The following is a 23,386-nucleotide window of genomic DNA, read 5'->3' as shown; positions in this document are numbered from 1 at the left end:
ACAACATCTCAAGCAGGCTCCCCTGTCAAGACAAGCTGTACAAGTGTGGAATGATGAAACTGATTTAGTGCTTCAGAGCTGCTTTGGCTGCGACGTGTTCAAAACAGCAGCCGTGCCGTGTAAGAAGACACCGTAGCTCTAGATGAATATGCTTCTACAGTTACCAGCTACTATAGCACATGCATAGAAACAGTTAATACTACTAAGCATCTCAGAACATATCCCAACCAAAAGCCCTGGATAAATGAGATGTGGGGGCCAAACTACTACTTTCTATGGAGACTGAAGAAGTTTAGCATGCCAGCAAAGATTCTCGACAACTTCTGCAGATGTACAATTCAAGTTGTCCTCACCATCTTCTTCACGGTATGGTACGGCAACTGTACAATGCAAGACAGAAATTCTCTCCAGGATGTAATCAAGACCTCAGAGCACATCTGTGGAGCAGCGTTCCTCTCACTGCAGGACATTTACCACACCATTGTTCTGCGAAGGACACACAACCTTATCAGGGACAATACTTACCCACTACATAACCTGTTTGAGTTGCTGCCATCAGGCAGATGCTACAGGAGGGCCTGAGGGCCAGGACCACGATCCTGGCCATCAGCATTCTGAATGAATCCCTCATGCACTCATCTGCTTCATCACCAGTCACTTTACCACATGCACGCATGCATCTGACAAATCGTGCACAGTGCGGGAAAGCAGCTAACTACATAGTATTTTAAACAACGTGACATTTTGCAATACCATCCTCATATGGATAATCGCGTATGGATGTGAGTCTGTTCCTTTATTAGTGCACATTATCACTGCCCTTATTGCCCTATTACTGCTTTTTATTGCCCATGTTATTATTTGCTCTATTGTGTGGAATGTTAGTCTGCTTGGGGAAGTGAACAGAATAATAATGTCATTGTGTAATGTTACATGGCATATGACAATAAAACTCTTGAATCTTGAATTGGGTGCGTGAATGGTTGTTTGTCTCTGTGTGCGCTGCAACTGGCTGGCGGCCAGTTCCGGGTGTCCTGCGCCTACTGCCCTAAGTTTGCTGGGATAGGCACCAGCAAGCCTGCTACCCATTTGAGGATAAGCGGCTATAGAAAATGGAGGGCGGGTGGATAGGTGAACATCTAACGGCTTCCTGAACGTTTCTGTTCAATGTCCTTTTTCCTAAAGTAAAACTACAATTGAAAATAAAAAACCAAAGCTTCAAATTCTTAACAGAATTGCGGTCTGCTGTGTGTCGGTGAATGTACAGTAATTAAGACTATGAGTCTTCCCCGAAGCCGTCAAACCGCATACTTCCAGTATGGTTGTTCCAAACGAGTTTGTCAAAGATGGTTGAAATTTTCTTTGAAATGATCTGTGCTTGGGTGTGTAATTGGACAAAAGCCAAATATTTGACACCACAGACCGAAACAAGCCCTTGAGTACAATGACAATGATTTCATCAGTCATGATGTATTATACAGTATTGTTCGTCTTGTGTTTTTGAAAAAGCCACTGATAGTGTAGTGGTTCACCGAGCTACCTTCTAAGGAGGAAGCTTGGCTTCTGAATGTGAACGCTGATTGTGGTGATGTGACTGACTTGGATTGCAATGACCCTGGACAGGATAAGAGATATCAGAAAAATAAGTGGATGGTAATTATTTTAGCTAATTGATTGAGCAAATGTTTTATGTCATCTAACAAGGGATGAACAAACTAAAACACACTAAACATGTTTGACGTGCCGTGTGACATAATGGGTACAACATTTCACAACACAATTAAAGACATGATCTAAGAAATGAACACTTGAAAAAATGTTCCCAACAAAGGAAATGGGGTGAAAATGGTTCTTTGGCCTCAACCCCAAAACAGCTTTTCCATTAAGCTAACCATTCATTTCCTCATTAATGGTGTGGGCCAGTGAGGGAAAAGAATCACACTCAAACATATCGTCATGCTCAGAAATAAAACATCAATTTATTGAGATGGGGATAGCATTAAGTGATGACATTAATGCTACAGAGACTACATCCAAATTAGCAAGATTCAGAAAATATTATTATAGAAGTGATGGAATAATGGATGGTTAATGGCAAGTCTTTTTGGCCACAGGTCTGATGCAAACAAATGCGTGTTCAGTGGCACACCCGTGATCGTCCCACAATTCATCTGCAACAGAACATGCAAATTGAGGGTTAAGTGAGCTTCTTTTAGAGAGAAAACATAAATACTTGTCTATCTATCTATCTATCTATCTATCTATCTATCTATCTATCTATCTATCTATCTATCTATCTATCTATCTATCTATCTATCTATCTATCTATCTATCTATCTATCTATCTATCTATCTATCTATCTATCTATCTATCTATCTATCTATCTATCCATCCATCCATCCATCCATCCATCCATCCATCCATCCATCCATCCATCCATCCATCCATCCATCCATCCATCCATCCATCCATCCATCTATCTATCTATCTATCTATCTATCTATCTATCTATCTATCTATCTATCTATCTATCTATCTATCTATTTATCTAGCTAGCTATCTATCTAGCTATCTAGCTAGCTATCTATCTAGCTATCTATCTATCTATCTATCTATCTATCTAATCTTGTCCTCAAAATTATTCATACACTTGTGACTTTTATTTTTTTGTGTGTGTCTGCAACAAACGGACTTTTTTTCTTAGTTTCTTTGTGAGTCATATGTGATCAATAAAACAAAGGATTTAAAACAATACATTGTTCAAGAGATTTTAGAGATGTCATTGATATATTTCCATAAAGTGCTGTGTTCAAAATGATTCATACCCCTGTCAATATCTTAACAAAAATGTCCCAAATGTGTACATTTTGATGCTAAATGCTATTTCAAGCTGTCACCAGGTGAATAGATGCATGTTTTAAAACAAATGTTGAAAAAAATAAACTTTTTTTTTTTTTTTTTTTACAAGAGTATGAATGCAGAAAAAGCCTCCCAGTCATACTGGGCTTCTGGACATCATGGTCAAGAAGAAAGACCTGCAGGAGGAACTGGGTCTGAATCGAGGGTGTGCCCACAGCAAGGGAAAGGGTTACTAGACCATTTCCAAGCACTTTGGTATCCCTGTGGCAACCGTTCAGAGTATCATAAACAACCACATGTGGTTCAACACTGTTAAAAAACTCGCTGGGCGTGGCAAGAATTGTAAGGTGTCCCTCAAACCTGCCAGGAAAGTATGCTGTGAGGTTAACATCTACCCTCAGACCCCAACTCAGGCCCCAATAGAAACACTTGAGCAGGCAGGGACGACTGTCTCAAGGTCTACAATTGAGTGGCCTAGGAAAACAAAAAGCACGGCGATGCCTGGCTTTTGCCAGAGGTCACCTCTGCATGACTCTAGATTTTGGTCAACCCTCCTGTGGTCTGGTGAGGCAAAGTTCGAGTTATTTGGGCCTATGAATGCTTAGTAAGTCTGGAGAAAAAAAAGGAGCCAAAGAACACCATCCTTCCAACAGGCATGGTAGTGACAACATCATTTTACGGGAACGCTTGTCCTCCAGTGGTACAGGGAACCTTGTCAAGGTTGAAGAAATCATAAAGGAAGGAAGATTACATCGGAATCCTTCACAAAAACCTGAAGCAGTCTGCTGAGAAAGTCCAGCTCAGCCACAACTGGATGGTCCAGACGGACAATTATGTGAAACAAACAGCCAAGGTAGGGAAGAAATGGACAAGGACAACGATGTGAATCTATTAAAATGGTCAAGTCAGAGTCCTGACCTGAATCCGATCAAAAGTGAAAAGGTGAAACTTGAAAATGAGAAAGGTGGCTGAGAAACCCACCAACTTGGCCCATCTTGAGGCCTTTGCCTGTGAGCAAGGGCCCAATATTCTACAGGAGCAATCCAGAATGCTGGTTGACACATAGAGGAATGGTCTGCGGATAGGTTTAAAAAACAAAAAACTATGGTAGTTGATTATTAATTAAGACATTGTACTACGGTATGAGTAGTTTTGAACAAAGTTTAGTTTTCTATCAACAAAATACCTGTTAGATTTTGCGTTTCTTCAATTGTTTGTTTTGATTGATTGATTCTTTTACATGTTTGTCACATACAACTCATGAAGAAACTTTGTCACGAAGATTTTGTCACAAAAATGAGAAAACAAAAGAAATGTATACATATACACACTGTATAAGAATAGAATAAGACTAAGCTTTTTTTTGAAAACCTTTGAAGCATACTAACCAGTTCCTTCAATCACGACACAGTTTTCGTCCCCACCAAAGTTGTCCGGCTGATTAAGACCAAAGTTTCTGAAATTAACTACTTCGCCGTCGGTCCATACGAAATCTCCCTCCTGGATAATAAAGTCACGTTTTAAAAGTGATGCATACCTAAAGATTGAGCTCACAGCATGGTGTACCACAGACAAATGTAGTTTCATAATTGAGGGTGGTATGACATCTAAATATTGTATATTGACGTGAGTTCAGGTTTTGTTGTTAACTGATTCACTGCCAATTCAATTCAAGTAGATTTCTGTTCTCATAAAACTGACAATAGCAGAGAGTGAGCTACCATTCACTGCCTCCCCAGAAAAAATAGATATTTGACGTCTATTGCCTTATTGAGAGTGAATGAGTTAATATTTAACACGGGTCAGGGGTTTTCGGTAATGGTCTTGGTGGGCCGCTGTCCTGGATGGTGTTTAGCTCTCTCTGCAGTAAAGCACCTGATTCAAATGATCAGCAGCTTCTGCAGACCTTGTTAATTGTCTTATTATTTGAATCAAGTGGGTTACAGAAGGGAGACATACAAAATGTCCAGGACAGCTGCCCACCGGGACCAAAATTAAAAACCCCTGGATAAAATCCAAGACTGAAGGTTATAGTTCTCGTCCTAAAATTGCTACGATGAATTTACAGTGACACTTCCAGTGAACGTAAGCGACTGAACTCCATCAGAACTTCTGTGCTCGTCAGTGTCTCACCTCAAGTGCGTCATGGAGTCCAATCCAGGTATCTACGACAGAACCGGCCTCCTCTCGAATCACCTCAACAACAATTGCGTGTTCCTTGAGGCTGTTGATGGAGACCAGATTCCCACCAAGAATGTTGCAGACACTCTGATGGGGTGGAAAAAACAGAAGACAAGATTAGGGCGGGGAACCGAATGATCAGCAGGAATGTTACCGTTAAAAGAATGAACAATGAATTATAGTTACTTTTAGAGTTGAATTGCTTTATAATAAAAGTAATGTTACCAGTCAAAGAAACTTTTTTCACTACTTTTGAAATTTGCTATGTATCAATCAATTTTATTTTAAGAAATAACATGTAGGAAGGCCCGGACGGTCTATGCAAACTTCAAGTATTTATTACTCTTAAACCGATAACGAGAAGCCCATCCTGCACTGGTATCGTAAACAAAATTAAACATTTAAACAACGTAAATACATTTACCGTATTTTCCGCACAAGACCGCACGCTACTTTTTTCCCATTCTTTGGGCAGCTTTTAATGAGATCGGTTTAAAATGTATTCACAGTTGTTTTATGACAAGATTCAAGCCTTTGTTCTGTTTCTCCTCACAGTCTTGTTAAATCTCCGCAATGAAACTAAGACATCACAGACCAATTACCGGTAAACTGGATGGATCAATGAACTTATCCGAGTCTGTCTTCATACTGAATATTCAAGAGCCAGTAGCGCAAGTCTGCGTATAGCTTGTTAGGGGCAAATACAAGCAATATAGTCATCTTGAGCTGAGTTGAATTCATACAAAACAAACGGTTGCCTTTAGTCGTTTGTTCAAATGGTGTTATTATTAGAGGTGGCCATTTTGCCAATTTTGGCTAGTCCGTCAGTCATCGTTTGCTTGCGCCCTGGGTCGCATTCCGTCATCGTCAGTTGGACATTTTTTTATCCAAGCCCCACTAAACGGTAATCCTCAGTTTGTCGGTCCGACGTTGGAGGCGGACATTTAAACATTTTTTTTTTGCCCGTGAGAGATGAATACAATACTTGATGAAAACCCACTTTCCACCAATGCTTGGATTGCTTGTATGTTTTTTTTGGTTTCTCGTCAATCATCATTATTTTGCAAAACCGGATTTCCCACCTCTGCCGTTGAAGAAGGGGTACAACGACGGATGAAAACCCATTTTCCAACACCAACCACCAAGATTTAAACAATGTCACCAGGTTTGAAATAATACAAATGCAGACATCAACTTGTCAAATTTCCACACAAACATTGCATGAAAGTCTTTTGTACCTCTGCGTCTATAAAGGTCCTGGGATCAGATTGGAAGACGTAACAGTACTTGTCTAATTGAGTCCAGCCTTTCGGACATGGGCCATCTGCGACATACATTTTTGGCATCAAATGATTCTGTTGTAAGGTCAAAATAAAATCAGGATTGAAATATAGCTACCTTTATGTTCTGATGGGCAGGATCTCTGTGAAATTGACATAAAAGAAGAGCACAGTGTTTGGAGGGCAAAAGAAACGATCAAGAAGAGTCAGACCAATTTTGACTTACGGCTAAGATCGGTGCCATGATCCCACAAAGGACGACCAACAAGTGAAGATGGGCCATCTATGAGATGACAAAATGAATCTTATTATTTTGGTTTACGAGGGCGCGCGGTTAAAACGCATGTTCAGAGCTGACCATGCATAAGAATAAATAAAATGCGAAAAGAAAAAACGCAGAATGTAAAAATGTGGCAGCTTACATTTCGAGTCTTGGTGCTTGATGCGAAGGATGGCCACCAGCAAACATTTTATACTTCGGGTTAACTATCTTGGAATGTAGTACCACTTGTCGCATGACGTGTCAGGCAGGTTAAGTACGGTCATCAATTTCACACTCAAACAAGCAATTAAAAACAAACAAAAAACACCTATCTTTGACGAACTTGTCATGGAAAAAAATGAGGTACTGGCGGTGAATGCTTTCTTTGACGTAAGTATGTAATTAACTCTTCAAGTACAGTTTGACAGCACAGGTGAAGGTTCATGGTTAGTGTTATGGTTGTATGTTAATGATGGACTGATATGTTTATTTCGCAGCCAATATTGATTATGTAGTCAAGAAGGCTAATGACCTGATTTTGAAGTTGATATTCAGTTTAGATAGATAGAAAGATAGATTGGTGGAGAGATGAATAGAAAGCTAGATAGATAGATAGCTAGCTAGCTAGATGGAGATAGATAGATAGATAGATAGATAGATAGATAGATAGATAGATAGATAGATAGATAGATAGATAGACAGAAAGACAGACAGACAGACAGACAGACAGACAGACAGGCAGACAGATAGATAGATAGATAGATAGACAGAAAGACAGACAGACAGACAGACAGACAGGCAGACAGACAGGCAGACAGACAGACAGACAGACAGACAGACAGACAGATAGATAGACAGACAGACAGACAGACAGACAGATAGACAGATAGACAGACAGACAGACAGACAGACAGACAGACAGACAGACACACACACAAAGGCCATGATATACTTTCTAGATGGCTTTTGTCGATTACTCATTGTGACTAAATCGAGCACAATAGCTGCGTGATGACAGTGTTCTATGATGCGTTTGTGTCCAATTCAGCATTCATTTGTTCCATGCTCTAAAAAATACTTATTAACTTATAATACCATAAATAAAAAAAATAGTCGTTTTAACATTTAATAACGTTTAATAGTTTAATGTGGGTCGGGCCGATTATCAGTGCTGATATTCAACATTTTGACAAGTATTGGTATTAGCCTTTTTATTTTATTTTTTTTAAATCTGTGGCTGACAATGAACCAGTTTAAAACTGTGATAACCAGCGACCTATTAGTCTAAATTTCCAATCAACTTTACAAAAGATTCTGCTAACAGTAGGACCACTCCTTTTGTTGATGTTTGAAATTGAAACAAAAGACCGGAAGAATTTTAGCATTTTATTTATTTGTTGGTTGGTTAGTGTATTTGTTTTTTTGTTCGACCATGCATAACTACAGGGAGCTATTTATTTATTGAAGTTTTCATTTAACTTTTTAAGGCGTGATTAATTACTCTTCTTTAATCTATTGTTATATCAAAAAAAAATGTTATCATTTATTCAGTATTGATCTGAAATGTAGGGGAAAAAAATAACTGAATTTGGAGGCGTTTCCAAACCTTTGACTGGCACTGGCATGGAACAATCTGAAAACGTTTTAACATTGCATGAGCATCACGGTCACTATATTTACAGGTCCGTTTTGAAAACCGACAAACTACTGTAATTTCAATTGAGATGATGTGCTCAGTATTTTCTAAAGTCACTTAGAGCCACAGCAGAAGGGTGAAAGAGCCATTCTGGCGCCACAGGTTGCAGACCCCTCCATGACAGCAGTAGTTAACAAACAGTACGATTGTATGCTGAGCAACACTTCTTAGATGTTCGGTCAAAGAGGCACATTCTCCCGTTCGCACGAAAGTCAATTTTTTCCGCCTCTTTCTTGCGCACTTTCAAAGTGAAGCGATTATCCCGTCTCGGTTTTGGACACGCCCACCTAATGAAACTGACGGCACGAGTGCTGAAAATTCCTACAAGTTCCGGGTTGTGACGTTTTCCTGAGATGTGAATTGCGAAGACATCCCGTGAGGGAAATTCAGTCGTGTGTGTACTGATCGTTCCCAGGGACGTGTGAGGCCCATTCAACAGGCTTGTGAAGGAGCCTGTATATTTACATTCTGTATTTCATATATGTAATCAAAGTAATATAATCAGGGAAATCTGCTCTAAAGCTGGCCGTTTTTTTAAATGTTGCTTGGCAACTCATCTCGCAGCACAAGCCAGAGCGTCACTCCTATGAATTCCACGATCAATATTTGTCAATTCAATTCAATTCCAGCTCACAGACAATTCTAGCTCACTGTAGTTGTGTTGAGCAGCGTTTTCAGACAATATCCAAGGCGCCAGCGCTAGTTAGCAGCCGCGCTGTCGCCAACAGAGCACAAAAGCAGTTAACTCTTAGGTATCAATTTTCAATTCTCGAGGGCCATTATCCTACATGTTTTAGATGTTTCCTTCCTCCAGTATACCAAATTCAAATGGTCACTGTTATCATCAGGCACCTACAGATCTTGTTAAGCAGATCATTAAGATCAAGTATATTGGAGGAGGGAAGTATCTAAAACATGCAAGATAATAGCCCTTGAGAACCGCAATTTGACACCTGTCGGTTATGTTTTTATGTCCTGATTGCTTAATCACATTATTTGTAACAGTGATGCAGTCAATCCATTCACACTAATTAAAAACAAAAATCTTAATAGCAAAATATGAGTATCAATATTTGTATCAATTTTGTAATTTGTAATTGTAAAAAAATGGTATCAATTAACACAAGCCATTAGCCATTGAGTAACCAAACTTTACAACAACTGTACACTGATGGAAAGAATAAAAAACCGAATCTGGCCTTTGCTTTCTCTAGGCACACGATAGCTTATATCAGTTTTGTCACCGCTCTGTAAACACACCGACAACTTTTAAGGTATGGGGAGATGTTTTAACTACGCGCCACCCAGAAATAGAATAAATATATTTTCCCCAAATTCCAGAGGGCCCTTGCTATGATGTCATTTGTAATTCTATTTCTTACTTTCAGTCATTGAAGGCCATCTAAACAGTATAACAATGTCTTTGTCATATTAATATAAAGGGAGTTGCAAACTGGTTTGATAGCTTAGTCATAGATGGGCAACATGGATGAATTTAAGTTTACTCACGTTCAGCAAAAGTCAGCGGTGGCCATTTTACATGTTTTTCCTGGGCTGTTGGTCATCGTTGCCAGGTCCAAAAAAAAATGTCGTGGTCCACATCATAAGTTGAAAAAACCATAAAGCAGGGACGTCGTAGACCGGGGGTCCACTGTATATATCTGTGCCCATTGACTACTTGAATGCTGTCACCCATTTGCTTCTCAGATGCTTAGCTCAAATATTTACTACTGATTTATCAATTCATATCATATTTAAAAAACAAAATAAGAGTAATTCTAAACATAGCTTTTTACTTCAGATCTTTCCAATGAATGGGCTGAGCAAGATTGTGTGGCGTATGCAGTTCAGTTGATGAAACCATGACTGAAAGACACAGACTCCATTCTCACTGTTCACGGTGAAGAAGACTCGGTTCGTTCATGAACACCACATCACTTTAGGCGATACACACCGTGGGTCCTAATTTGGTGCCAAGCGCAAGTGTGGCTCAGAGTGTTGTCAAAATGGTCCCTTGGGTGTGGTGTTTTTTTTTTCTTTTGGTAATTTGCCGGAATTGGAAGAATTAGGCCATTGTAAGCCATTGTAGCACAAAACCAGCTGAATCCTGGCCAATCCTGGCGTTATCCCTCATTTCCACTAGGAACCAGGGCCGAGGGATGAGCACACTGAGTTTGACATCGTGAACACAATGGCGCACGTTCACGCAACATATTCTTGCAACCACAATCAGATGATGTGCTCAAACATGAATTTTGCTGACAACATCTCTTAAAATGTTTTCTCAAGCAGTTAAGAAAATGGATAGTTAGACGGATGGACTGCAGAGGTTACAAACTATTTGAAGCATGTTGACACTTCCAATTGAACACTCATTGAACATACATGCTCTTTGATGTGTATGACTCCTTGTGGACGGGTTGCTTATTGCTGTTTAGTGCTGAGGGAACACACACTACACAATTGGAGTTTTTCGTTTCAATCTCGTCTCCTTAATTTGGATGATTGAGGTGAAGTTTAGCTTTTGCTATTCATAGAGTCCACGCCGTAGAGAATAAAATTCAATCGCATATATATATATATATATATATATATATATATATATATACAGATATGCAGTATATTATATATATATATATATATATATATATATATATATATATATATATATATATATATATATATATATATATATATATATATATATATATATATATATATATACAAAGTGCCCATTACAAATTTCTGCATAAATATATGGCAGAAAGGGGGGAGGGGCACCAATGTCTGAACACTGAAAAAAAATATAAAATGCCCACCTCTGCATATCACGTACCTCACCGAGCTGCCGTTCTGAAGATTCATGCTATGATATTTTTCCACATCTTTTAGTGCATGACAGTTTAGGCTCAAGGGGTTCCCAACTGTCATGACATTCATTTGTTCTCTTTATAATATACCTGATCATAAAGATCAGGGATTCTCAATAATACGTACAACCTTCTAAGGTTTGACATACTTATAGAATTATTCTTTTGAAAATTAATTTACAGATCTCTAGATAATCCAGAATTTAGGACGACGCCAACCTTATGCGCGACTGGCGCAACATGACACACCCAAACGCAGTCGACTATAGATCTGCACTGGCACCGGAATGAAGATGTGCGCAATGTATACACCCTATCGCACGGATAATGTCAGTCTATCAAAACAGGAGCTAGTAACTTAAAGGATGAATATGATAATGATTAATAACCAGTAAAGATATAAGTATGTAAAGTTATCCTAACAATAAGTGTTTAAAGAGGTTTACCATCAACAAAGAGCAACATTTTACAGTTTGCTAAAATTGTGTTTTAGTTCACAATTATTGGCTATTTGTTTGACTATCCTAAACAATTGATCTTGAAATTGGTAGAGGAGCAAGGAATAACACTCAAACATATTGTCATGCTCAGAAAATTTCAATTTATTGAAAAAATAGGCTCCGCACCAGAATAAGTTTAACAGATGGCAATCAAGAGCAAGTGAAGGACCCTATAAAAAGTACTAGAGGATACCAAAGATATGATGTCAAAGTTAGCACGAATGAGAAATACATCATTGAGGATATGAGGGGAAAGATGGCTGATTAATGGCAATCTTTTATCTTCGCAGCTCTGATGCAAACAAACGGGTTTAAGTCCGAGCATTCGTCATCATCCCACAACTCGTCTGCAAGAAAAAAAAAACACACACGCACATACAAACAAACAAGGGTTACGTGTACAGGAAACCTTTTTCTTGTACTGTAATTTAGTGTAATTTAATGTAACAATATTTGAAGTATATGCTGAGACAAAATGACAAGACATTTTACGAAACATCCCCTTGCGTGCTTATTCTTCTTTTGAAATATTCTTAAGAATACAAACCATCCGCCTCAATCTCTACACAGTCTTCGACTCCACCTTGGTTGTCAGGCTGGCCAGCACCAAAGTTTCTGAAATTAACTATTTCACCATCGGTCCACACAAAGTCATCTTCCTGTAAGATAACGTTACAATTTAGCAAAAAAAAATCCATCTTACAGACTGAGCCAGTAAGCGTGGAGCATGATACAAACGCTCGCTAAAAACTGAGGGAATCAACAGAATAAACTGACATTCGTTTCAATATTTATCATATGTCAACCTCTATGTGGAGCTAAAGGACGTGTTCCAGGGCAGCGGGGTCTCCTCCATGACATCCTAAAATTGCTATTATGAAATCACAACCCTGCACTTCCTTCATCAATTTTCTTAAGTGACACTTCCGGTGAACATAAGTGACTGAAGTCCATCAGAACCTTTGTACTCGTCAGTGCCTCACCTCTATTGCATCGTGGAGTCCAATCCAGGTGTCTACGACAGAACCGGCTCCCTCACGGATCAGCTCAACAACAATTGCATGTTCCTTGCGACTGTTGATGGAGACCAGGTTGCCGCCAAGGATGTTGCAGACGCTCTGATATTGGGGGAAAAAAAACAAACACTTGCATTCAGGTTCATTATATGGTACATAGACCCAGCCCGTACATTTGTGTCCACTCTATGGGACATTTGTTTTTGGTCCATAACGTTTGACAAACTTGAGCTAGCTAAGTCCTAATGTGCTCAGTAGAGGACATCCTGGCCTTTGCAATGATGTCTCATGTGTTTGCGGGGCATTCAATTCACTTTGCAGTCTTGCTGAGACAAAATGGACAGAGCGTTTCAGGATATGATGAGCGGAGACGTTGCCAAGCGTTCTACAAGCAATAAACTCCATTCAGAACAACTTTGAAAAGGTCTTCCACACCTCGGCATCAGCAAAGGCCCTCGGATCATGTTGAAAGACGTAGCAGTACTTGTCCAATTGAGTCCAGCCTTTTGGACAGTTACCATCTGCAACAATAACTGTTTGGCATCAAACGGTTCTGTCATCATGGAGAATACGAGTACGGTTTTTAGCACCTGTACCTACCGTCATTTTTGTGGCTGGACCTCTGTGAAGATGATGAAGAAGAAGAGCACAATGTCCAATTTAGAGAGCAAAACACAAAACTATCAAGAAGAGGGGTGTAGTCAGATTTTGACTTACAGCTTGGGTCACCATGACGATCCCACAGAGTACAATCGCCAGGTGAAGATGGGCCATCTATTCCGTGATGAGAAAGACAATTTACTACTGCTTTGCATTTGTGGGGTTAAAAATCAGCATGCTTAACCATGCGTGAGAATACAAACATCTGTGACTGGTGATGAAAATCAGGATGTGAAATTGAATAGTCTTACCTTTGCTCTCGTGATGCTTCGATGCTGAGAACGACGACCGGCAAAGGTTTTATAGGTTGGTTGAACAGTCTTGGAATGTTGTGCATTGTCACGTGACATGTCAGACGAGTTTAGCTCCTAAGTTCAGTAAGTTTGTTCACCACTTATGATATATGCGGGGGTGCACATTTTTGTGGTTTAATCACATGAGTGTCAGTACAAAATGTTCCCCAATGCCCACCTCGTTGCCGCTCCCGCATTAACAGCACACTGGCAGTGAGTGCACAGACACTCAAGATTTCATAAGTTCATCGGTTTGCATGGTTCGTACCAAGTTTAATCGGTCCAAGGAAGTCATAGGTAAATTTCTCCGTTGCTGTGAAGTGACAACATAAAGGATCTCCTTCATAAAAAAAAAATAAATAATAATACGCAGCTCCGACAGCCAGTCCAAGCCGCCTCAGTAAACAAATAGGAAAACGTGGGTTGCGCATGAAGGGAGACGAAAACTTTTACACAGAGTTTGCATTGCTCCTGCAATTCATGACGCTGCCTAGCTTGTTTGCAGCAGTGATTAGAAACTGGATCCACATTGCCCACACGGAAGTCAGCTAAACGTACCATTATGCCATCAGCGACTCTTCAAATGATGAAAATGTGGAATGTAACACCTGATGACAATGCACTCACTTGAGCTCACTTGAGCTGGGGAGCTCAGTATTTCTGGAAGTGCGTGCAAAAACAATTGGCTCATTTCCAATTTCACGCCCAGAGAATTAACCGATCAAACAAAAATGGCTGCCACACTGCCACTGCTGTATGATTTATCATAAGAATATATTGAGGTTTGTGGTATTGTTCACAGTAACTATGCCCATATGAAAAACGACCTCATTGACACCCATAACTCAAACTGGTTTTCATCTTACTGTCATCTCATCCCCACCTCCTCCAACTTCCTTCATCTGCAGTCATCATATAATGATGACGTCACTGTCATAACAAGCTAGCTCAAGAGAACTATGGCGTTAATTTCCATAACCTCAAACTGAGCAACCTCAACAAATGCGTTCCCACAGTCAGGCTCATATCTCTGAGAATGAGAATTCATCATTGTTATTCCAACTCTACACTTAATGTCACGACTAGCATTGTGGAGTGCAGTGGTGCGGGTGCTGATTGAATGACACAAGGAGGGCAGGTAGACAGATAGGTGGAAACAAATTAATTTAACGAGGACAGGCGTGAGGGAAACCAAATAGGAACAAGACCAAGAACTAACAAACCCGCTTGAAAATACAAAAAAAAACCCAAAGCAAAAAAAACAAAACAACGCCTTATATGAGTATCGATATTGTGTCACGTCGGGGCATGGCGGTTCGAAGAGGCGCAGGATGTGGGAAAGGCGGAACCAATAAAAATGCAGGACTAACTGGGGAAAGGCTCGAGTGAAGGTGATTTATTAACAAAGGCAGGGTGAAAGAATCGAAAAATACAAGGTACAAACCAAAAACGTTAAACTGAAGCTGGCTGGGGGCGACAAGGAACAGGAGGCAGAACAGGAAGGAGGGCAACGTGAGGCACGACGGCGAGGGGAAGACACACAAAGACCCGACAAGGAATGAGGCAAAACACTGGGGCTTAAGTACTAACAGAACTAATGAAAACGCGAGACACCTGGGAACAAGGGGCGGGGTAGCTGACAGGAGGACACACACGGGCGACAGGTGAGGTTGATTAAAGTAATGACACGCGGGGGAAAACACAGTGAACCTATAACTAAAACTAAACAACTCAAAACCCACAACAAAACACAGACAGATCATGACATATTGAGATTGGGATTTGTAGATGGGGAATGAAGTGATAAAGTAAGCTTTACTTGTTTCTTTTGTGTGTTTACAGTTGAACAAGGTTGGTCATATTGACATTGAGTTATTATGCTATTGAGAGTTTAAAGTTATTATTTGAGTTATTATTGTTATTACTTTGAGTATTACTATGTTGTGATTGAAAAAGTTTTAAAATGTGTCATTAATTGAGGGTGCGCCTTATATATGGAAAAGCTTTAAAATATGCCATTAATTGAGGGTGCGTTTTACAATCCGGTGCGCCTTATAGTGTGGGAAATATAATATATATATAAATATATATATGTATATATATATATATATATATATATATATATATATATATATATATATATATACTTATACTTATACTATATAGTATATTGTTATATAGTTTATACTATACTTATATATTTATTTATATGTATATATTACTTATATATTTATAGACAAGATGGGACAATAAGACTTCTGTTTGCTTTACTTGTTTGTTTACTGCTTGTAAACTGATATACTGTTATAGAGTAGCAAACCAAAATAGCTATAAAATATTTACAAATTGAAGCATTTTTGCCATTTTTTTTACAATCATTGCATGACCAAAACTGACAGTTGCACCAGTAAAAACATTAACGACCTTTCACATAAAGTGAAAGTTCAGTCAGTGAACCAAAAACAACTTGAGTAAGAAATGATGGATACAACAACTTACTGTAATTAAATTTGGAATCAGGTCCTTTTAGTAGAGTGTATAGTAGAGTAGTAGTAGTAGTGTATAGAATAGTAGAGTAAAGTAGAACCAGAAGAAAAGCCACTCCTTAGTTAAAGGAACATGGCAGCCCATCTGGAATTTGATAAAAGGCACCTGAACGACTCTCAATCTCAGACCATGTGGAATAAAGTTTTGTGGTCTGATGAGACAAAGATTGATCTTTTCGGTGTGAATGCCAGGCATCGCGTTTGAAGGAAAGCAGGCATCATTCATCACCGGGCCAATATCATCCCAATAGAAAAGCATGGTGGTGACACCATCACGCTGTATCAACAGCAGAAACTAGCAGGCTACTCAGGAGGAAACATGCATGCAGCAAGAAATGATCAAAGAAAGCTATTGAAACAAAATGTTATTTTTCATTTGTTGATTTTACACCCACTCCAAGATTTGACTCAAATATCTGGTACTAACTTGGTACAAAATATTTTTTGATTAGTTACAATAGTTGAATCATTTGATGGCACTGATATTCATGAATACATATATTTGGGATGAACTATTTTATTCTTATTTTAATTTGTATTGTCATTAGAAAGGAAATGATTCAAGCATGGTTATTGAGCAATCTCGTGTTGAAATTAGCTTGCTCTTTTCGATGATACAATCTTACTGATCGAACAAAGATGATGCTGTCGTTTGAATTTATCAGCTCGTTTGGAAAATGAACTGGGCGTTCCTCATATACATTATATCGCGGGAGAAATTGTGAACATGAAATCAAACAACGACAAAGGCAATAGGTTTCTCTCATTCGACCACCATTCTCAAATTAAGCAATCGTTAAAATCGGTGCAAAAAATAACATTCGAACGTGCTGTAATGCTTTGAAAGATGCAGTAGTTTATTGAAGGGAGGTGACCTTAATCATTACATCGTTAGCGAATGAGTAACCTGGAAATTAATATTGAGAATGCCGTGAATATTCGCTCCAAGAAATGAAGGGAAGGCTTGTTGATTAATGGCAATCTTTTTTGTCCACGGGTCTGATGCAAACAAATGGGTTTTCATCCGAGCACTCGTCATCGTCCCACAACTCGTCTGCAATAAACATACAAACAAAGGTTGAGTGTACCACTCTCACAGACAACACATACACCTGTATTTAATTGAAATCGCTATACTTTTATGCACATTCTTCTGCTATTTATGAGAGATGTTTGATAACTTTTTTCAGGCCTATACAAGGATGAGTATTCAATTCTAGAGTAGTAACAGATACAGATACCACAAATACTTTTCAAAATACAATTTCTCTGTCCATAAATTTCATACAAAATATGCATCTGAGAAAATCTTAAGCATACAAACCATCTGCCTCAATCTCTACACAGTCTTCGACTCCACCTTGGTTGTCAGGCCGGCCAGGGCCAAAGTTGCTGAAATTAAATATTTCGCCATCGGTCCACACAAAGTCATTTTCCTGTAAGATAAAGTCACAATATAGCAAGAAATCACGCCTAAGCATGAGTCTACAAAGCATTACACATCCGTGATTTCTGTCGCACATGTGTACTTGCGACCCACTTATGTGTATGCATGTTTTTAATATATCCATCCATCCATCCATCCATCCATCCATTTTCTATAGCCGCTTAGCCTCACTAGGGTCGCTGGCGCCGATCCCATTTGTCTATAGGCAGTAGGCGGGGACACCCCGAACCGTCCAATTGCAGGACACACAGGGACGGACAACCATTCATGCACCCAATCACACCTCAGGACAATTTAGAGTCCCCACTACATGGAATGCGGGAGGAAGCAAGAGTGCCCGGGGATAACCCACGTGGGCAAACTCCACACAGAAAGGCCAGTGCAAGCCGGGATTGAACCCGGGACCTCTGAACTGTGAGGCAGATGTGCTACTCACTCTTTCTACACAGCACTTTTGAGATGTGTCCAAAAATACCCTCCTTAAGGTCTCTATTTTCATTTTCCAGCAGCACAAATGTTCAATCTGTAGTCAAAGTTTAGAAAATCACATCGTTTGTAGATAGTTTTTAGTTGTTAATGTGCGTTTTGAGCTGATCTGCTAAGTAGCGCGTCTTCGCATCCTCGTACAAAATAACCGAACAAGAGTTCCTTGCTTGTAACGCCGTTCGCATGTGATTTATGGAAATGGACATAGCAACCAATAAAAGTTGATGATACCATAATGCAGTGTTTTTCAATATTTTTGAGACAAATTATACTTTTAGATTAGAAAAATCCTGAGTCACACCACCAGCCGAAAATGTTAACATTTGAAACTCTGTAGCCTGTATTAACAATATAAAGTCACTCTAAGCAAAGTTTCATCAACAGGAATCAAAGAAACACTGTGTAACACCCCTTAAAGGGGCCGTATCACGGGAGTTCAGCATTTTGGAAATTGTTTCAAAGTCGATTTTTCACCCTAAACACCTGCAAAGTGTTATTTTCTTTCATTTTTTTGCTTATTTTGAGGTCCGAGAACCGGCCCCGATCAAGCAGATAAAAATGCCTTGCAAGAGCCCTGATGACGAGGGCAAGTTCTCGTGCTACCCGTTCAAGAGTAAATGCATATCCATGTCCTTTAGTTTTGTTTTGGTTCCGGACTTAAGGAGGAGAAATTTTGCATCAAGTTGGCAGGTGAACGGAACGTTTCATTCATTTGTTACGTTTTTCTGTAGAAAATGCCATAGTGACGAAAAACACACAGCAGGACAATCAATGTGTGTACCAAATACTTTACCCGCAGGCGGAACTGTTGTTATGAATATTGGTTTCCCACGGGACCGATTTGACTAGAGGAACGGCCCTAGTTGAGAGACGTCTCTTAACGGTGTCTTGCATTTTAATGTCAGTCAAAAGCCTGTTTCAGCTCCTTCATTCTGTACTCTGGGATAGGCTCGAGCACTCCGTGACCCTCATGAGTATAAGTGCTCAAGATGGTGGTTTTGTGGCCAGCTGGCATTGAATGATATTTTGAAGGGGGAGAGGCAGTCAGACAACTGGAGGCGTGGTTTCAGTAAACGCCAGGTTTCCCTTCCTATATCATAAAACTCATATTTAATTAGAAACTAAATGGTCAATGTGTCAAATGTTATTTACACGCATTGGTTTAACTGTGGAAAGTGTAAAAAGTACCATAATCGACTGCAGGCCCTGCAAGAGCTTTTCTCAAAGTACTGTGCTGTCAATATTGGCAAAGAGCATTTTTACATGATCACACTGCAACACACAACTCGCAGAGCCGCGTAACACTACTGTGCCGCGGCACAATGGTTGAAAAACACTGCAATGATGTGATCCTCCAGCATGACATCAAAAGAAGAACTATGTATTGTACGCGTTTGGTGATCATTAATTTAGTACAAGTATCGTGACATTTAGGTAATGCAAGTCATGTTTTGATCGCTCGTCAGTGTCGACATTCGTGTCACATTTACTATGGCTGACATATCAGATATCAATTACAAATCAATCTGAGACATGGCAGATTTACCACTAGCAAGAATTTCTACTTTCTGCTCATTTAAGTGGGATGAAATGCCAATCAAATATCAGCTATGAAAAATGAAACGTGAAGGTGAAAAATTGATTGCAAGGGTCATTTCAAAGCCTCAAAATGCAGCAGTGCATATTTGAAGTCACTTGGACACTGAACAATATTGAAGTATTTCTTATGTAGTATGTTGAGGAAAAACAAAAATTGTGGAACCATCATAGTCTTCAAAATTGTATTTTCTTTATGTGGCCAAAAGTATGTGCTATTTATAATATCCATGATAAAGTCAGTAAACACTGTCACAGGCCACACCCCACCCACCCATATACATTATATATATATATATATATATATATATATATATATATATATATATATATATATATATATATATATATATATATATATATATATATATATATATATATATATATATATATATATATATATATATATTATATATATATATACGCACAAAACACAAAAAAGGGTTTAACCCCAGGCAAAAATATGTACACCATCATGTTCAATACAGGGGACGAGAGTGCACTTAACAAACATGTCCACTGGATGGCGTTATCATGCTTCACATTTCTGTGAAATGGTCAATATCGGTTCTCATTTATAACTGCCTGCCCTACAACTATAGAAGATAGTTTCATTAAATTTTATCTGAATCGCATCTGTCGGATAAACTACAAGGGAAACAAGAAATATTGCTGATAATTGAATTTACTAGAAAAACCTAGAAAAAAATTAAGCCTTTAATAAGGGAATTAAAAAACTTCTATATTGCATATATATATATATATATATATATATATATATATATATATATATATATATATATATATATATATATATATATATATATATATATTGCATATATATATATATATATATATATATATATATATATATATATATATATATATATATATACATTTCATTTTTATTGTTTAACGTCTATGTCACTGTCCAAGGTAGGTTTACCCTAATTGCATCTTGGAGTCCAATCCAGGTGTCAACGACAGAACCAGCACCTTCCCGGATCAGCTCAACAACGAGTGCATGTTCCACCAAGCAGTTGATGGAGACCAGATTCCCGCCAAGAGCATTGCAGACTTTCTGACAGGAGAAAAAAAAAGATGCGCAAATGATAAGCATGGAAAAAGTAGCATTCGGCCTCTTCGGCACACCCACAGTGTGAGTCATCCGTACCTCTGCATCAAGAAAGGTCCTGGGATAATTTTCAAAGATGTAACAGTACTTGTCCAACTGAGTCCACCCTTTTGGACAGTGAGGGCCTGGAACATATTTGTTTGGCATCAAATGATTTTTTTATTCGAGTTTTTCTTGAGTTGCAAATAAATCACAACTACTTACTTTTTTTGTCCTTTGAGATTTTGCTACGCTACAAAGAAGAGCACGATGTTCAATTTAGAGAGTAAAACACGAAGCCACCCTGAAAGTCCTGCTGTCATATTTGAACTCACCGAGGCTTTGGTCAATGCAATGAGCCCACAAACGACAATCAACAGGTGAAGACGAGCCATCTGTGCCATAGAAGAATGAGATGTTAGGAATCTTTCCCACTGGTTTGGATTTGCGTGATTGAAAATCATTGAGCTTACCTTAGCAGTCTCTGCGCTTGATGATGAGGATGATGAAGGGCATTGGTTTTATATGTTGCGTGGAATGTTGCGTCCTGTGTCACATGACATCCTCATAGACCAATGCCTTAACAGTATGCTCTGTCCAAATTCACACCCAAACAATTTTGTAATTATAAATGCAATTCACAATGCACTTCTGTCATTAGCAAAGTTGTTCTTGGATCTTGGATGAGTTGCGAATGCTTTGGTGTAATTATGCAGTTAGGCCTGTCATCATTGTTTGAAAGAACAGGGCATGGTTCCTTTGTGATGTGTACCATTAATGCTTCTTCTTTACCACAAAAGTTTTTTTTTACATTAAACCCCGATCTATCTATCTATCTATCTATCTATCTATCTATCTATCTATCTATCTATCTATCTATCTATCTATCTATCTATCTATCTATCTATCTATCTATCTATCTATCTATCTATCTATCTATCCATCCATCCATCCATCCATCCATCCATCCATCCATCCATCCATCCATCCATCCATCCATCCATCCATCCATCCATCTATCTATCTATCTATCTATCTATCTATCTATCTATCTATCTATCTATCTATCTATCTATCTATCTATCTATCTATCTATCTATCTATCCATCTATCCATCTATCCATCCATCCATCCATCCATCCATCCATCCATCCCTCTCTCTCTCTCTCTCTCTCTCTCTCTCTCTCTCTCCCTCTCTCTATTTATATGCAAATATTCCATCATCACCTGCCTGCCATTTTTTCAAGTGTTTGTTTTTGTGTTTATTTTTTCAGATGTTCAGAATCTTAAACATCAGAATGTCGCTCCGTCCATTGCTAACTCCAATCATCATCTCTCCCACCCTTCAGTCATCATCACCCCCGCCCTCCAGCCGCCCCCCCCCCCCCCCCGCAAAAAAAGGAAACCTTCGTCATCCTACCAAAAAATACAAACGATTGAGCATCTGAAAATAAACCAAAATTAAACAGTACGCTCTACAGCTTGGCCGTAAAAAAAAAAAAAAACGTTAAACTACAGTGTTCAACTCAATCTTTCAAATTAAGTAGATCATTCAGTTCAATTCATCCATCCATTTTGTATAGCCGCTGATCCTCACAAGGGTCGCAGGCTTCTATCTCAGCTGGCTTCGGACAGTAGGCGGGCGACACCCTGAACTGGTTGCCAGCCAATTGCAGGGCACACAGAGACGAACAACCATTCAACCAACCGAACAAGCAAAGGGCCTGCCATGCAGGTTTTTGGAATGTGGGAGGAAGCCTGAGAACCTGCGCGGGCTCAGGGAGAACATGCAAACTCCACACAGGAAGGCCAAACCCAGGTGGATTTGAACCGGGTCCTTTGAACTGGGAGGGAGACGTGCTATACATAAAAGAATAAGAGGAGTAAAACAATAAATTAATAAAGAATAAATTAAGAAAACATCTCAAATCCAGTACGTGAACATTACATTAAAAACAAAAAACAAAGGTTCACCGCACTGTAACATGTTCGTCACCTTGAGAAAAACACCACCTGTCTAATGAAGTAATTCGAAAGTCAGGCACTCAGAATACGGCACTAAAAGACAACAGATTCAACATTACTGAATATGTAAAATCATAATGAAGATCAAAGTAAAACCTGAAATAAGACTAAATGTACTATCATGAAAGTAAGGGAATGTAACCTACAATTTAAAAGTAGAATAAATGTGACATCTCAAACTTTAAAAGTACTCCAGAAATAATCAATATAGTACAATCACTAAAGCTGTAAAATCATCAAATATAATGTAATCCATAGAATAATTGAGGTGGATTCATTCAGGCATATGTCAAGCAAATTCTTCCATGCCACTTATGTCCTATATCGTTGACAAGCTTTTCTCAATGATACACCCCTTGTGACATATTGATCAGCTAACAATTACTTCCACATCCAAAGGATTTTTGGATGGAAAAGAAAAGACTTCCAGGTAGTTTAACAATCGCACATACATGTAAAAAAAAAAAAAAAAAAAAAAACGGAAAAAAAAATTGCCAGCTAAATGAAGGATCTGCCTTGGCATAAAAAAAAAACAAAGAAACAAAACAAACAAA

At 38.8% G+C, this 23,386-nt stretch overlaps 3 protein-coding genes across 3 annotated transcripts; all 3 read right to left on the bottom strand.

Moving 5' to 3' along the window:
* Positions 1-1,954: 1,954 nt before the first annotated feature.
* LOC148427275 (galactose-specific lectin nattectin-like) lies at positions 1,955-6,598 on the bottom strand. The gene is made up of 6 exons (XM_088408135.1): positions 6,548-6,598; positions 6,440-6,464; positions 6,280-6,365; positions 4,994-5,128; positions 4,249-4,360; positions 1,955-2,171 (listed from the first exon to the last, which is right to left on the bottom strand). The coding sequence occupies exons 1-6, from the start codon at positions 6,563-6,565 to the stop codon at positions 2,089-2,091; spliced, it is 459 nt and encodes a 152-aa protein (XP_088264261.1). The 5' UTR covers positions 6,566-6,598; the 3' UTR covers positions 1,955-2,088.
* A 5,315-nt stretch (positions 6,599-11,913) lies between these two features.
* On the bottom strand, positions 11,914-13,448 carry LOC148427274 (galactose-specific lectin nattectin-like). The gene is made up of 6 exons (XM_088405371.1): positions 13,383-13,448; positions 13,266-13,287; positions 13,101-13,186; positions 12,633-12,767; positions 12,197-12,308; positions 11,914-11,996 (listed from the first exon to the last, which is right to left on the bottom strand). The coding sequence occupies exons 1-6, from the start codon at positions 13,437-13,439 to the stop codon at positions 11,914-11,916; spliced, it is 495 nt and encodes a 164-aa protein (XP_088261497.1). The 5' UTR covers positions 13,440-13,448.
* Positions 13,449-16,997: 3,549 nt separating this feature from the next.
* Positions 16,998-21,202, bottom strand: LOC148427273 (ladderlectin-like). Its single transcript, XM_088405312.1, has 6 exons — positions 21,143-21,202; positions 21,033-21,060; positions 20,868-20,953; positions 20,640-20,774; positions 17,489-17,600; positions 16,998-17,218 (listed from the first exon to the last, which is right to left on the bottom strand). The coding sequence occupies exons 1-6, from the start codon at positions 21,200-21,202 to the stop codon at positions 17,136-17,138; spliced, it is 504 nt and encodes a 167-aa protein (XP_088261438.1). The 3' UTR covers positions 16,998-17,135.
* Between the last annotated feature and the right edge of the window lie 2,184 nt (positions 21,203-23,386).

This window comes from Hippichthys cyanospilos, chromosome 2 (assembly GCF_059441005.1).
Source record: "Hippichthys cyanospilos isolate Australia breed blue-spotted pipefish chromosome 2, RoL_Hcya_1.0, whole genome shotgun sequence".
Classification (NCBI taxonomy): Eukaryota; Metazoa; Chordata; class Actinopteri; order Syngnathiformes; family Syngnathidae; genus Hippichthys; species Hippichthys cyanospilos.
Note: the sequence above shows the minus strand (reverse complement) of the source record. Positions and strands in the feature narration are given on the sequence as shown.

Coding starts and splice junctions, on each gene's coding strand:
- LOC148427275 (XM_088408135.1), bottom strand. Junction 6,366..6,439: donor CTGCCCATCAGAACATAAAG/GTAGCTATATTT, acceptor TGTATGTCGCAG/ATGGCCCATGTCCGAAAGGC. Junction 2,172..4,248: donor TGTCGTGATTGAAGGAACTG/GTTAGTATGCTT, acceptor GTTCTGTTGCAG/ATGAATTGTGGGACGATCAC.
- LOC148427274 (XM_088405371.1), bottom strand. CDS start 13,439: ATGGCCCATCTTCACCTGGCGATTGTACTCTGTGGGATCGTCATGGTG. Junction 13,288..13,382: donor TCGTCATGGTGACCCAAGCT/GTAAGTCAAAAT, acceptor TCATCTTCACAG/AGGTCCAGCCACAAAAATGA. Junction 11,997..12,196: donor TGTAGAGATTGAGGCGGATG/GTTTGTATTCTT, acceptor TTTTTCTTGCAG/ACGAGTTGTGGGATGATGAC.
- LOC148427273 (XM_088405312.1), bottom strand. CDS start 21,202: ATGGCTCGTCTTCACCTGTTGATTGTCGTTTGTGGGCTCATTGCATTG. Junction 20,954..21,032: donor AATCTCAAAGGACAAAAAAA/GTAAGTAGTTGT, acceptor AATATGTTCCAG/GCCCTCACTGTCCAAAAGGG. Junction 17,219..17,488: donor TGTAGAGATTGAGGCAGATG/GTTTGTATGCTT, acceptor TGTTTATTGCAG/ACGAGTTGTGGGACGATGAC.